The sequence below is a fragment of the Plecotus auritus genome (assembly GCF_963455305.1).
Source record: "Plecotus auritus genome assembly, chromosome: 1".
NCBI classification, from domain to species: Eukaryota; Metazoa; Chordata; class Mammalia; order Chiroptera; family Vespertilionidae; genus Plecotus; species Plecotus auritus.
In genome coordinates, this window is record NC_137770.1 from 122,622,167 (window position 1) to 122,636,615 (window position 14,449).

Consider the following 14,449-nt stretch of genomic DNA (forward strand, 5'->3'; position numbering starts at 1 on the left):
GAGGCTCCAAGAGCATAAGCAACTTCTTCAGGGTCATGAGTAACACAGCTGGGATTCAAACCTAGACATACCAGGTCCAGTTCCTAACCCCTCTGCTATGCTGCCTCTTTCAGGGACAGGCAGACACACCCAGTTCTGGCCACTCACCTGACTCCAGCTCCCAGCAAACCACTCCACCTTGCCCATGCAGGGCCCATTGTCACACGGAGTGGCCTCTGCTGGCCGGTTGTTCCCACAGCCCTCCAGAGGCAGGCTGCTGATGTGGTTGGTCATGCATACCACCGAGCGTGTCCGCACTCCAGCCCCGCACTCTGCTGAACACTATAAGACAGAAGATGGACACAGTAGAGGGGAGGCCTCTCCCCCAGGTTCTGAGCCACATTCAAATGATTCCAGAACACCATGTTTCCCCACCAACTCTTTGCTCTGGAAATGTCTGACCACTTCTCACGCACGGCCTGCTCCGTCATGGGACATCAGTATGGCATATCCCCGGCCTTAGATTTTTTTGTTGTGATTGATATGCTTACACTTGTCAGACTATCTGTTCTGGCTTTAGATTTCAAAAATATATTTAGCAGAAGAAGAATGAGAGCATGAAAACGTGTGGGCACATGTCTACATACTGGTAGTGAGTCTGGGCTGATCTGAGAAAGGAGGAGAATTGGTGAGTGTCACCTCAACAATGCTGCCTAATATTAAGGCACATGGTTCTAGTCCCTGAAGGGCACAGCTGTGACGGTGTACCAGGAGGCAGCCTGGTATAAAGGGAGAGCCTGGACTGGGAACTGGTCATATTGGTGTTAATATCACTACCAGTTGTGTGGCCTGGGGCAAGTGACCTGAGCCTCTCACTTCTGCCATGCTTACCTCGACCATGGGCATGGGAACACAGTCCTGGCAGTATTACAGGGAATGAATTACATATAGAGAGCAGGTGCTCAATGAATGCATGCAGTAGGTACTCAATAATGGTATGCGGGGCTTTAAAGGGCCAAGACCTACATCTCTACTCTACTAGGTGTATTGGTTAATAATACAGATTTTGTAATCAAAGAAAACAAGATAATTTCAAGAGAAACATCAAAAGTGTTTTATTCAAAGTAATGTCTATCACTTGCTACACATTTCCCCCATCTTTCAGGTAATTTGTGGATACCATCCCAGTAGAACTTTTCTTGTTTTGAGGCAAACCATTCAGAGACCCCCCAATTTTCCACTTCTTCGTATGTTTTGAAGTGCTGCTCAGAAAGTGCATGTGCCATCGATTGGAACAAGTGGTAATCTGAAGGAGCAAGGTCTGGTGAATACGGCGGGTGGGTTAATACTTCCCAGGCAAGATCTTTTAACGTGTCTTTACTGGTGTTGAAGCGTGTGATGGTGCGTTATCATGAAGCAAAATTACTTTGCCGTATCTTCTGGCACATTCTGGTCATTTCATGATCAAAGCATGGTTCAAATTGATTATTTGTTGTCGGTAGCAATCAGTATTAACGGTTTCACCTGGTTTTAGAAGCTCATAATACACCACACCTTCCAGACCCCACCAAACGCAGAGCATTTTCTTCTTTCCGAAGCGATGTGGCCTTGCAGTCGATGTTGATGATTGACCTGGATCAACCCATGATTTCGTGCGTTTGGGATTCTCAAAATAAATCCACTTTTCATTGCCAGTCACAATTCGAAGCAAAGGACACTTTCTTTCGTGCCATTGAAGCAACATTTTACTGATGACTTTTCAGTTTTCCATTTGTCTTTCGTTCAGTTGATGTGGCACCCATCCCATTTTCCTTCCTTTAAAATCTTTCCCATTGCTTGTAAACGATTGGAAATTGTTTGCTGAGCAACTTTTAATCTTTCTGCAAGTTGTTTTTGAGTTTGACACACATTTTCATCCAATAATGCTTGTAATTGTTGGTCTTCAAACTTTTTTGGTTGACCTGGATGTTCTTTGTCTTTCACATGGAAATCATCACTTTTAAAGCGTTTAAACCAGCATTCACAAGTGTCTTGAGATGGAGCATGTTCACCATAAGCTTCCCAAAGTATTCAGCAGCACTTTTCTTCAAAATAAAGTAATGAATTATAATTTCCCGCAAATGCTCTTTTTTTTTTTTGGCATGAAACTTGACATTTTTAAGTGTAAAAATATCTATGATGTTAACACCTTCAGAAAATTTGACATATGAAGTGTTGAAGCTTATTGTCAATACAACAAAATAGCATACATATAAAATCACATATGCATCAACATATGTGTAACTCCATCTATTGAAAAAAATCTGCATTATTAACCTGGTAAGAGAAACTAGAACTCACAGGATTAAGCCTTCACTTAAAGCTATATAACTGTCATTACTACAATCTCACTCTGTCCTCACCCAGGACACAGTAAACACTCACCTGAGTCACACCCTGAAGCTCTGAGAGCATTTCCCATCTGCCTTGTAAAACTTCAGAATGTTGCCTTTTTTTTGCTTCTCATCCTATATTTTCAGGGCATCTTCGTGTGGGTATCCCATAGATACCTCATGTCCAATAGGTGAAATGCATATCTGGATTCAAAACCCACTGCTCTTTGACCTCCTGGTTTTCCACATCTCGCCAGCTAGCAGGTCTCATAGATTCTAGTTTAAGCACATTTATCTGTCTTCTTGCTGCTGCGGTATTCCCAGCACCCTAATGTTCTTCCCCTGGACTGTGGTCGCAGCTTCTCACTCCGCTTACCAGCTCTTCTTGTCACTGGGCTTCCAGGTGCTGGTATATCCACGCTGAAATCCCTCTGTTGCTGGTCCATTCCTAATGACATTCACTATAGACTGCTCCTAAATGGCATTAAAGGTTTCCTAAAATATGGTCCCATTCTTCTAGACTACACTGGGAACACACTGGTTTTCTTAAAAAATTTTTTTTAAAAAACTGATTTCAGAGAGGAAGGGAGAGGAAGAGAAAGGCCAAACAAACAGCAATGTTGAGAGAGAATCATTGATCAGCTGCCTCCTGCATGCTCCACACTGGGGATGGAGCCCACAACCCGGTCATGTGTCCTGATTGGGAATCGAACCGTGACCTCCTAGTTCATAGGTCAATGCTCAACTACTGAACCACATCAGCCGGGCCACACTGGTTTTCTTTATAGCGATTTCCACATTATCACCATATGAACTTCTAAAACAATCATAGGGGCTGAATAGTTAGATGTAATATATGAAAACCACTGACTATCCTGGACAGAGCCAAGGTTCACTACTCCCTGACCACACGAAACGCTCCCAGCACCTTGTTCCTTCTGCCTGGAGCACTCTTGCCCTTCCCTGGGACACTCAAAATCTGTTCAGCTTCAGCTCAAGTGCCATCTCCTCTGTGAAAGCTTCCCTGATTTCCCAGTTCAATAGATCCTTCCCATCCTCAGAATTCCCATGACATCTTATGGGAACCATGCCAGAATCCGCAGGATGTTCAAGGCCAATTGGAGTGTGAAAGGCCTTGTTTAGAGTATGCCAGATGGCCAAGGCCACTCTGAGCATGGGAATCTTAATCAGGGTGTCCAAGGACTATGCCAGTGCACAGCAAGGTCACTACTTGGCAAGAAGCCTCCTTTGTCTAAGTAGTATAATATATATTACTGGCCATCCAGTGTGATAGGGAGCTGCGGAGGCTACTTAGGAGAGCTCAGAGCTCAGGTGCTGCTGCTATGACATTCACTATGGACTGCTCCTAAATGGCATTAAAGGTTTCCTAAAATATGGGACAGAGAGAGCTCAGGTGCTGCTGCTATGTAAGGCTGTGGGTACAGAGGCTACTACTGCTTTGTGGGAAAGATGTATTGTTATATGGCTGACTGTATGTGACTGTTGTGAACAACTGTTTTGTCTGATGGCTCCTTATTAGCAATGGCCACTGGCTCCTAACTAAAGACTCATTCTTATACACCCACAACTTCTCATGGCCTTTCTTTCTACCACATGGTGTCCAAGAAGGTCCAGCCTGGGCAGAGGAGCTCGGCCTCCACAGTTAGTGTAGTAGGGCAGGTTTCAGAAGAATATGTGGACTCAGTGCAGCTGTGCTCTGACACATCTGTATTCTGCTGTCATCCTTTGTATTATGGTTTTTTGTGTCCATTTATTTTTTTCTCATTATACAAGTAGGCTCAGTGCCTACATCACCTTTACTTCATTCTCAGTGAGCACTTTACCTATGGGCAAATCCCTGAATATCAGCTGAATAAATAAATATGATGGGGGTCCTCCCTCGCTTAATTTTATCCTCTCATCAGCATCTTCCAATTCTGAAAGTGCCTTTATGTGATGACCAAAGCCCTTCTAGGGGTTTCTGCTGGGTCTTTTCTTAAAAACAGAGTCAGTGTTTGGTTTCTACCAACATTATCATTTTAAAAGTAAATAAAAGCAATATAATTTTAAATAAAATTTGAGACAAGGAAGAAAAATATTAACAATCTCATTTCCTTATAAAAAATCCTACTTTTGTTTTTGTAACTTGCTATCTAATCTTGTAAAATCATAACCCAGGATGAGTATCAAACATTTACATGACCACTGCTAAGCTGAGTCTGACTCCTCAGGGAGGGAACTCTGGAGCTAAGAGCTCAAAGGTGGTTAGAACATGCCCCAAAATATGCTACTTTGGCCTATTGATTATTTTGAACTCATGGCAGTTAAGAAACAGCAGGTGCAGGAAGAGCTCTCTGCCCTCCCCTTTTCAGCCTAGAAGCAGGGCATACATTCCCCTGAGAAAGGTGCCCTCCCAGTTCCAGGAAGAAGAGAACATTCTTATGGATAATGGGGAATCAAGACGAGTTTGCATAAACAAACTTTACTATAACCCTTACCTTCCATTAGTTTCCCCCATATATTTGTTAGCCATTTTCCTACAATTTACTATTCCCAGAAGCCCAAACCTCTTTCCTTTGTCTAGTCACTTCACAATTTATCACCCTTTGTTAAAATGTTACATAATCCCTCAAGTCTAACTGCTTTTCTGGGATTTTCATTTCTTTCCTATGAAGTTCCCTTCTCCCCTTCCCCCATGCTATATAAAACAAAATAACATCAGATAAAATTTGTATGCTTTTCTCCTGTTAATCTGGCTACTGTCAGCTTAATTTGCAGCCCTCCATTAAAGAACCTAAGAGAGTAAAGGAAAAGTTTTATCCCCCTTACAGGTTCACAAACTTTCGTTTTAACTGCATTGTTATTAGAAATCTTCTTTCCAAACCAAGTAATCTTGGGAAAACCACATGCATCTTGGGAAAGTTTCCCCATATCCCTGTGCACTTAATTTAAAAGAGTAATGTTAAGGACCAAGTCAATGCCCAGTGAGAGAACATCACAAGGATGAGCCCTGCGGAGGCTGCAGTGAAAAGCACAACCAATTTATATTTAAAAGGAGCTACCCACACGGGACCTGGCCAGGGAAGCCTATCAGTAGAAATGAAGGGAAGGAGGGGGGTCTTTACTAGGCAGCAGAGACTAACCTTCAAAGTGAAGCACCAAAACACCCCCATTTACTGTCCCTGAAGGATGTGCCTAAAAGAAGGACCAAACCCACTTCAGAAAAAAACCTGACTCCTAAGTGAACTTCTGCACAGATAAAACACAGAGACACATGAATTCCTAAGCAACCCTCTGGTAAGGATTATCTTCTCACCCTAGCAACAGCTAAATGCTAAACTTGGCCCAAGTGGCCCCTGAGGGACTATACGGTTCTAATGACTATTCCTGGACTTCAGTTTTATGCATCATCTTTCACAATTTAACTCAATATCTTTACTTATTTCTTCTCTTGGAAAACATACTTAGTAATTAGGTGATAGAAAATTGAGGCTGGTGGACTTTCTAAAAGACTTTTTTCTCTGTTGTGATTAAAAATTGCACAAATGTTTAAACTTGTTGATTTGCAGAACTAAAAAGCAAATGATGCCTGCATCTAATAAGCCCCATCCTCAATTAAAAGTAGCTGAATAACTTATATACTAGTACTTATATGCATAGCCCATGGACACAGGCAACAGTGTGGTGAAGGCCTGGGTGGGGGCTGGAGCGGGGTGGAGGGGGTTAATAGGGAGAAAGGGGAACATCTGTAATACTTTCAACAATAAAGATAAAATTTTTAAAAGTAGCTGCAAGGATGTTTTTAAGGTGAGTCATCAAGTCAGAAAAACTATACATATTACCCTAGACATTTAAGGGAAGGTTCAGACTGAGTTTACAATCTCAATTTATTTAGGTAGAGACCAATTAATTTTAAATTGGACAACAGGATGCTCTTGGTATTCTGGTGCCAATTTCAATGTGTGTGTGGGGTCCCCATACCATCAAGCCATTTTCCGACACCAGCTGGGTGTCCTGTCATTCAACTCCATTCTGAAACTACCTGGAAATGGCATTAGATTCCACAGGCAATTGCCCCACCCCCAACTTCAGCAGCCAATCCGAAGTCCAGTTTTTTACCTGTACTTCTGACCAACTGGCTAAAAGTCCGAGGTTTCTAAGACTCTTCTTCTCAGTTCGATTGCTTTGCTACAGCAGCTCACAGAACTCAGAGAAACATTTTACCAGTTTATTATACAAAGATAATATGATAGAGTTATGTCATATTATCAGGACCAGCCAGATGGAAGAGAAGCACAGGGAAAGGTATGTGGGAAGGGGTGCCGAGCTTCCATGCCCTCTCCAGGTTCATCACTCTCCCCCCATCTCCACGTGTTCACTAACCCCAGGCTCTCAAAACCCCATCAGTTTGGGTTTTGATGGAAGCTTCATGCTGATATGAAGAAGAAAGCAGCCCACAGGAAACCCTCCTAGCATGCCAGTCTCATCTAGGTCATAGTTTGAAAGGTGATTCCCTTCATGCTCACTCAGCAATGTTACAGAGGAGGAAACTGAGAGGCAAGGAGTCAGCAGCTTGCTCAAGGTCTCATCTATAATAATCTATAATAATAAAAGCGTAATATGCTAATTAGACTGGACATCCTTCCGGACGAAGCCAGGGCTGTGAGGGAAGCCCGATTACCGGGTGCCAGAGGGAAGCTGGTGCTGGCAGCCAGGGGAAGGAAGGCCTGCTCTTGCACGAATTTTGTGCAACAGGCCTCTAGTAAGAAATAATTCCTGGGGAAAGGGTGCCAACAGCAATTCCCCTCCCTTAAACACAATAGCACCCCTTCCCATTCATCTACTCAAAATAGGAGCAATGATCTATTTTGGGGGTCAATAAAGCAAACTTACTTATATCATACATAGGGTACTTATATGGCTTAACACAACTTTTCCAAAAAAGCAAAAATGTTCTCTAAATGGAAGAGTACTAGTAAAGTACTCATTCTTTGCTCTATTTGGAATTCTAAGACAAGGGTTAGATCCAACAAGTACTTATGTTAAAATACAAAGCAGAGAGTCTTTATTGGAGGGAAAATAGCTAGTGTGGAATTCCTTGTAAATTTACTTGTAGAGTTTTACTGTCCTAAGGAAATATGGGAGACACACGGAGGAATGAAGCATTGCAATTTTCCTCCACGTAGTTGCTTTTTTCTTTGTACACAGGTTATTCTGAGCCCAATGCTTTTCTCAGAGCCTGGCAAATGTAGAGAGATGGAATTAAAAACAGTAAAGATTATCAGTGAAATAAAAGAATTATAAAAGCGATCTCAGTTTCTGCTTAGGAGATTCTAAATTGAAATAATCCTCTGGAGATAAATTTGCCAAAAATATGTCAAGAGTTCTAAAGGAGTTCACAGCATTTGGTCAAATAATTCTACTTCCTAAACATTATTTTAGGAAAACAAAGAAAAGTGCATATAAAGATTTATACATAAGAATATTTACTGAGCTCAGTGGTTGAGCATTGATCTATGAACCAGAAGGTCATGGTTCCATTCCCGGTCAGGGCACAAGCCCGGGTTGCGTGCTCTATTTCCAGTGTGGGGTGTGCAGGAGGCAGCCAATCAATGATTCTCTCCAATCACTGATGTTTCTATCTCTCTCTCTCACTCTCCCTTCCTCTCTGAAATCAATTAAAAAAATATTTACTGAAATATTATTAAAGATAGTAAAAAAATGCCCTCAATAATTTAGAAATAGGGTATTATTAGTTCAATTATAATAATCATACAATAGCTTATTCTAATTAAAAAAACATACTTTCAAGGTTTTTAATCCCATAAGATGTTTACAATAGAAAAGTGAAAAAAAATCAGGTTAACAAATTATACATATATTATTATTATATCCTTAAAACATATATATGAATACAAAATACTATGTATGCAAAGTATGTATGAGTAGAAAAAAGCTTGTCAGTGTAGCTTAAAAATCTTAAATTGTTAGACTGAAGAGATTATAGGTATACTTTGAGATTCTTTTCATATTCTTTTTAATAGTTTATATTACTGTATGAGCAGAAAAATGAACTATTTTCAAAAACATCTTTTCAATATAAAAAGAAGGCCCAGTATCATTGTTTTCATTAACTTGCTTATACACTAAATTAGGCAGGTTTATTGTGAGTACAAACAAATTCTGGCTAGAAATCTGGAAAGACAAAATCAGTTGAAGAAAGTAGGAATTTTTAGCCTGGAGAAAAAGTGGAAGGGGCTCCCCAGTATCTGTGGGTCTGCAGTGTAAGGACAGTGCACGCACTTCCGACAGGACATGCTGGGAGCTGGCAAGAAAAACTTGGGTTCAATGTTGAAGGAAACCTGACACTGGGCTATACCAGAAGCAGACGTCATTGGCTTAACATATAGGGAATTTCTGACAAAGGGATCAGACTTATGTCAGGGACGCTATCAAGGACTCCTTATTCTGCAAGGGAGGTGCTCAAAGTGACCCCTGACACCGCCCAGCACTGCTTCTACAAGGCCAGGAGCCATGTGCTTGCTGGGAGGGAAAGGGAGAGGGTACATAAACAGAACTGGGCAAGCTCTGCTGGACTCAGCCTTAGGGGCAGAGGTCTGAGTCAATGGACACCTTTGGCTAGCACTTTCCTGATGGCTAATTTGGTGCCTTGTTAGAGTCCAGGGCTGGGCCTGGAGGCACAGTGAGCTGCTCACCCTAAGGGCTCAGTGCTTTCGCTAAAGGCCCTCTTTCTCTGGGGACTGTCTTGGGGCTAAGGGGCAGGGGCTGTTTGCCACAAGGTGCCGGGAAACCATAAGGAGATAAACCACCTGATGGGAATCTCTGAAAGGATCTCTGAATGTGGAGCGAAGGCTGCATTTACAGGTTTGTTCTTCCTTTCCTTCCCAATAGCACTCCCACTGGCGTGGATTGTTTTATTGTGCTGAGAGGGAGGCTGTGAAGGAAACCCATGTGAACACTTGCAGGGTGATGTTCAGAATACTCAGCACCTGTCCATGGTGGGCACTGACCAGTCAGAGTGGATGCTGGCCAGATGGAATCAACCAACAGGGTGGATGGGCCCCAATCCTCTGATGTGCCCCTTCCTCCTCCCAGCTGGAGATACTGTACTGTCTATTGTTCACATGACACGGGGGAAGGATTGGGAGCTCAGGAGTATCTCTTAAGACCTACAGCCTTGGCACCATTGGGAGCTCCTTAGACATGCAGGATCCAGGCCAGCCCACCCCTGCTGCCCAGATTCTGTGCTGTGTAACAAGGTGCCCCGGTCATCCAGAGGTACCCGATAGCTTGGAAGCACCGTGCAGATTCATAGAAGGATAGAAAGCCGGCAGTAGTTCATTTATGGGCCTTTCCCCCAGAGTCAGAAATTACCCTTAGGATTCTTAGCTAGTAATTCATCTTTGTATGGTTTTAGGGTACCTTGTGACACCCGCTCCCACCCTTAGCCCAGCCTCCCTCGAGCCTGAGGGAGGGCCAGTGAAGGATGAAGAAAAAGACAAAGAGAATAAGCTGGGTCTAGGACTCTAGGTGGATCTTCTGTGCCTGGCTGAGGCCGCAGAACAGATCCAGACTGCAAGCTGATGGTTTATTTTATAGTCAGAGGTAAACAAGGTAGTGGTCACCATAGTTACAGTGTTCTTAGGAGTTTCACTTGTTTTGGCAGCACTTGCTGCACCTCCCACAGCCCATTAGCTACCCAGGAAGGATCTAGGGAGCAGTCACAAGATCAAACTTAATTATGTTAAGAGGGCTGTGCCCTCCAAGCTCGGCCTTGTTTGCGGCTTTGCCAGCAGGTCAGTCCGAGGCTTAACCCTATAACCGCTCCCTACAACTCCCCCCTCCCCGCTCCCTCCTCTCCGCTCCGGAAAACCCACTGGGCTTCGGCCACACTCACCCTCTCACCCCACTCAGTGAGGAACCAGCTCCTAGCACAGGGCCCCATGTCGCAGTTCTCAACGTCATTCGGCCGGAGCTTCATGTTGCATTCCTCGTCGTCAACCACGTCCCCAATGTTGCTCACACACTTCACATCTCGGATCCTCTGCCCCACTCCACAAGGCACCGAGCACTGCAACACAGCAAGCAAGTCAGCAGACGGCAGCATCAGCTCTGGGCGCCCTTCTTGTTACCTGCCCCCTAAACAGAGGGCTGGGGAGACTCCCCGTGCTGCTAGGTCCCCTGCATGCAATGCTACCTCAGGAATGCCAGCCCTGATCATTTCACAAGCCCTTTCGCTAAGACCTTCTTTGATATCTTGCCTACTCTGTCCATCTGAGCCTCCGTTCAGTCATCTAGAAAATGGGAGAGAAGATGGGGGAGGAGACGTCTCTACCAGAATTTGCCAACCTTCCCTCCACCGTGACACACGGAGATGAGAGCTTTTGCACAAGACTCCTCTGGGCTCTCCAGCGATACACGCTGGCTTTAACTCTATCGAGCTATGGGCACATGCTACGGTTTATAAAAGTGGCCTCCCGGATCCCACGGACAGGTTCTCGCCCGGAGAACTCAGGGTCCTTCCAAGTCAGGTCTCAAAGGGGGAGGCAGGAGGGAAGTGTGGGCCTTGGAGGGGGTGCTCCAGAGCAGAGCCCCCACTCCACGTACCGAGGTCCAGTCCGTCCGGATCTGCCACTCACTGCAGATCTTGAGCTGGCAGGTGCTGGTGGTCTCGGGCTTCTCCAGGTGCTGGCAGCGGTAGGGCTGCACCGTCAGGCTTCGGTTTGCGTACACCTGGCGGCACAGAACCTGGCGATGCTGCATGCCCAGGCCGCAGGTTTTGCTGCACTCTGACCACTCCCCGATGTCCCAACTGGCTCAGGAAGGAGAGAGGGACAGGGACAGATCACTTCAGTCAGCAGGAAGAGGGCAGGAGCTGAGCTGACTCACACAGAACCATCAGAATCCTCGGGGTGACCCGACTCCCAGGGCATTGCTTACCAGTCTACCTAAGGGCCACCTGACTCTGTAAAGAAATTAACATGCTGTTTGTCAGTGAGTATATGCAATTTAAGAAAAATGAGAAGGTACAAATTTACCTAGTAAAAAACCCCACAAAAAACAAACTCCAAAGTTTAGTTTCATTAATCTGTAGGACATTAACCCATTTTGGAACTTAGAAATCTTAGCCCAGCATTCTTTATTTTTCATGAGCTAATTACACATCAGTCTCATATTTCCTCCTGTGCCACCCTGCTCATCAGGTGTTGAGATGAAAATATGTTTTTATTACTTTGAGAATTAAGTTTTGACACCTTTTGGGCCCTTTCCCAATGTTCTTCTGAAAGTGTCCTATTTGTCATTCAAGAACCAGTCCAAGGCCTCTCTGAGGGGTTCTTTCTGGTTTCTCCCGGCAGATGTAGTGTGCCTTTCATCATTCCTTCTGTACACGGCTCTCCTATGGCACTGACTACACTGGATTGTAGTTCTGTTTCCCTCTGTGTTTTCCTTATCAGGCGAAACCCTAATTGCTGTAATTCCCAAAATGGTGGGCTCCTGGGAGTGTGCTGACCTGCTAAAGGCTACAGGCTCCTGTGTTGATCCTGAAAGACAGGTGCTCTTGCTAAACAGACCACATCTCATGCAAAGATCAAGTCTCATGTTTCTAAATCAGATGTAGACTGATTTAAAAATGAGATTATATCTGCTACCAAGGTCCTACACACAAGCAACTAGAAGTGATGTGATAATAGGGATGGAAGCAGAGAGGGCATCTTACAAGGCTGGGCAAGGGAAGATGCTGCAGGGCTCCTCCTCGGGGATCGGCTTCATTCTGGAGTCACAGTAGCTCTCGGGAACCTCTTCATGAGTGTTTCTGTGCACACAGCGAAAAATGGGGTACTGTGATCCTAGAAGGACAAGGAGAACGTCTGAAGGGCAGTCCCACACACCTGAATGTTGGTTTGAGGGGGAGATGCACAGAGACCCAAGTGCTGATGAAGAGGCCACAGAAACAGAACAATCCATGTGCACACTCCCATGCAAGGGCTTTGCTCAGCATTGTGGGTGCAAAGGAGAGTAGGAATAGTTCTTGCCCTCAAAGAGCTTGCAGTCTATTGGTGAACATGATTTGAAATGCTCAAAGGCAGATAAAAAACCATTTCCATAATAGTTTTTTTATATCACTATGCCGGGGAGAGATTATAAAATAAGCACAAACAATAACTTCTTGAACGCCTTCTGGAGACATCAAATAGAAAGGGGCCGAAAGGGCTCCAGCTTCATCCCAGAGAAAAGGCTCAGCGGGGAACCTGTTTGCACCTGGGTCTTGAAGGGAGGGGGCTGTCCAAGTCGCTAAACTAGAACGAAAGTGCCCAACAAACTGGCCTGCAAGCACCAGATATGTTTAAGAGATAGTTAGGCTGGAGCAGAGAAATCAGAAGATTCAAGAAAGACTAGAAGTGTAGCTGGCTTCCCCTATGTAAATCATTTGACACTTTCCTCTAATGTCCTGGTCCAGTGGTATTTTAGTTATTTAAGAGTATATGTCTGCTTCCATGAGACAGTGAGCTTCTGAGGGACAGCACTAGTTCTGGGCATCTCTGTATCTCCAGTACCCAGCAGAGTAGTGGGTGTTTAGTGAAAGTTTGTTGAATGAATATTTGTTAGCAGTCTAATATTTATTTTTACTACTTTGTTTAAAAAATTATACTAACTGCCTCAGATTTGTGTATTAAAAAAACCCACACACAGCCTAGTTTCATTGTCTTAAAATTTATAAATCTGTTTTTGGGGAAAAAGAATTTGTTCAGTGGAATTTCTAGCTCTCAAAACAACTAAAAAAACCTGCCAATTCACAATTCTGCCTTCCTTCCTTTGCTACCCCCTGGTGGCAGCACTGAAGTATCATGAAGGAAAGTTTACAAAGTGAGAAATATGACCAGCTGAACCTGCACCCCAACTGCTGGAAGAGTAAGACGCGTTCTCACAAAGAGCTGCCCACCCCCCAGGCTAGACCACCACACAGCTCCTGCCCTGCAGAGCACTATCATTATTCTACAGCTCTGTCTCAGCTCTGTTGCTGTTTGGCCAGGCATTTACAGTTTCTGAACTTCCAGCTTGCTACTATTTTAATTGTAGTTAGAGGAATAATTTTTAATATGTCTCAGTATTTCATCAGCCATGAGCAGTGTGGTTCAATGCTTCTTTAAGCTGGTCTTATGTGACACTGAGCCAGAGGGTAGTTTTGTAAGAAACTGGACAGTTTGTAAGACAGTTTTGAATCTGAAACACACACTTGCTTAAAGTACTCTGACAGTGAAAATTTACAATGTAGCTATAACTTGAGACCATTATTTAAAATAACATTCCAATTAAGCATAGTTATTAGCTGAGCAAAAAGCAGTACTGATTGCAAAATTAATAGGAAGCAAAAACTTTTGTGGAATTAAGTTTGGCCCAGCGATATATCTGCTTCCATTTAAGAAGGATCTTCAATTAAAGTCAACAAACATTAAGCACGTTGTTCTCAGTTAAAAGGTGAGTGGATTCAGTGCATGGCTTTAAGGGTATCCATTTGGGACTCAGCTATTAAGGGATCAAGTAAAAGTCTATTTTTTAGCTTATCCCTTTCCCTTCAGACCACATGGGTTTAACTTTTCTACTTAAAGTTTGTGGGTTGGAAATAGAAACTATCCCAACCACTTGGCATTCAAGTGAGAGGGACATTTAGTATATCTAGGGAAAAGGATATGGACTACCATAGGAATGCTCTGTGTCTTGCAAAGATGGGTCCTGCTTGGGCTGTTTGCACATGGCCTCTGCCTGCCCTCCCCCACCCTCTCACCACCTTTACAGTACACTTGTCCATGGTCCAGCTCCAACGTTTAGCTGAGGAAATAAAGTCAGAGGCTCTCCCTCTTTCTCTGTTGTTGAGAAAATATCAGATCTATAATTCTTGACTTCAGTGACCATGATGGTTTCTTTCTTTGGGTCAACTTTGATCTCTGCAGAAAGGGAGAAACCTGGCCATCTCTTCACTGTTCCAGCATGCCATTCAAGCGGGAATAGGGTGGTGAGGTCAGGTGCTGGCTGGGCTTCAGGCAGCAGGAAGAACCTGGGATCAGTTTGGTTGGGTT

The 14,449-nt window shown here is 44.0% G+C and overlaps 1 protein-coding gene across 2 annotated transcripts in view; it reads right to left on the bottom strand.

Moving 5' to 3' along the window:
• Window positions 1-14,449, bottom strand: part of THSD4 (thrombospondin type 1 domain containing 4) — a gene marked incomplete at both ends in the record, with an annotated part of 709,334 nt that overhangs the window by 35,026 nt on the left and 659,859 nt on the right. For both annotated transcript variants that reach the window (XM_080656972.1, XM_080656973.1), the window contains 4 exons: window positions 148-321; window positions 10,270-10,443; window positions 10,980-11,184; window positions 12,091-12,220. In XM_080656972.1, coding sequence (XP_080513098.1) covers window positions 148-321; window positions 10,270-10,443; window positions 10,980-11,184; window positions 12,091-12,220 — 683 coding nt within the window. The remainder of the gene's footprint in view (window positions 1-147; window positions 322-10,269; window positions 10,444-10,979; window positions 11,185-12,090; window positions 12,221-14,449) is intronic.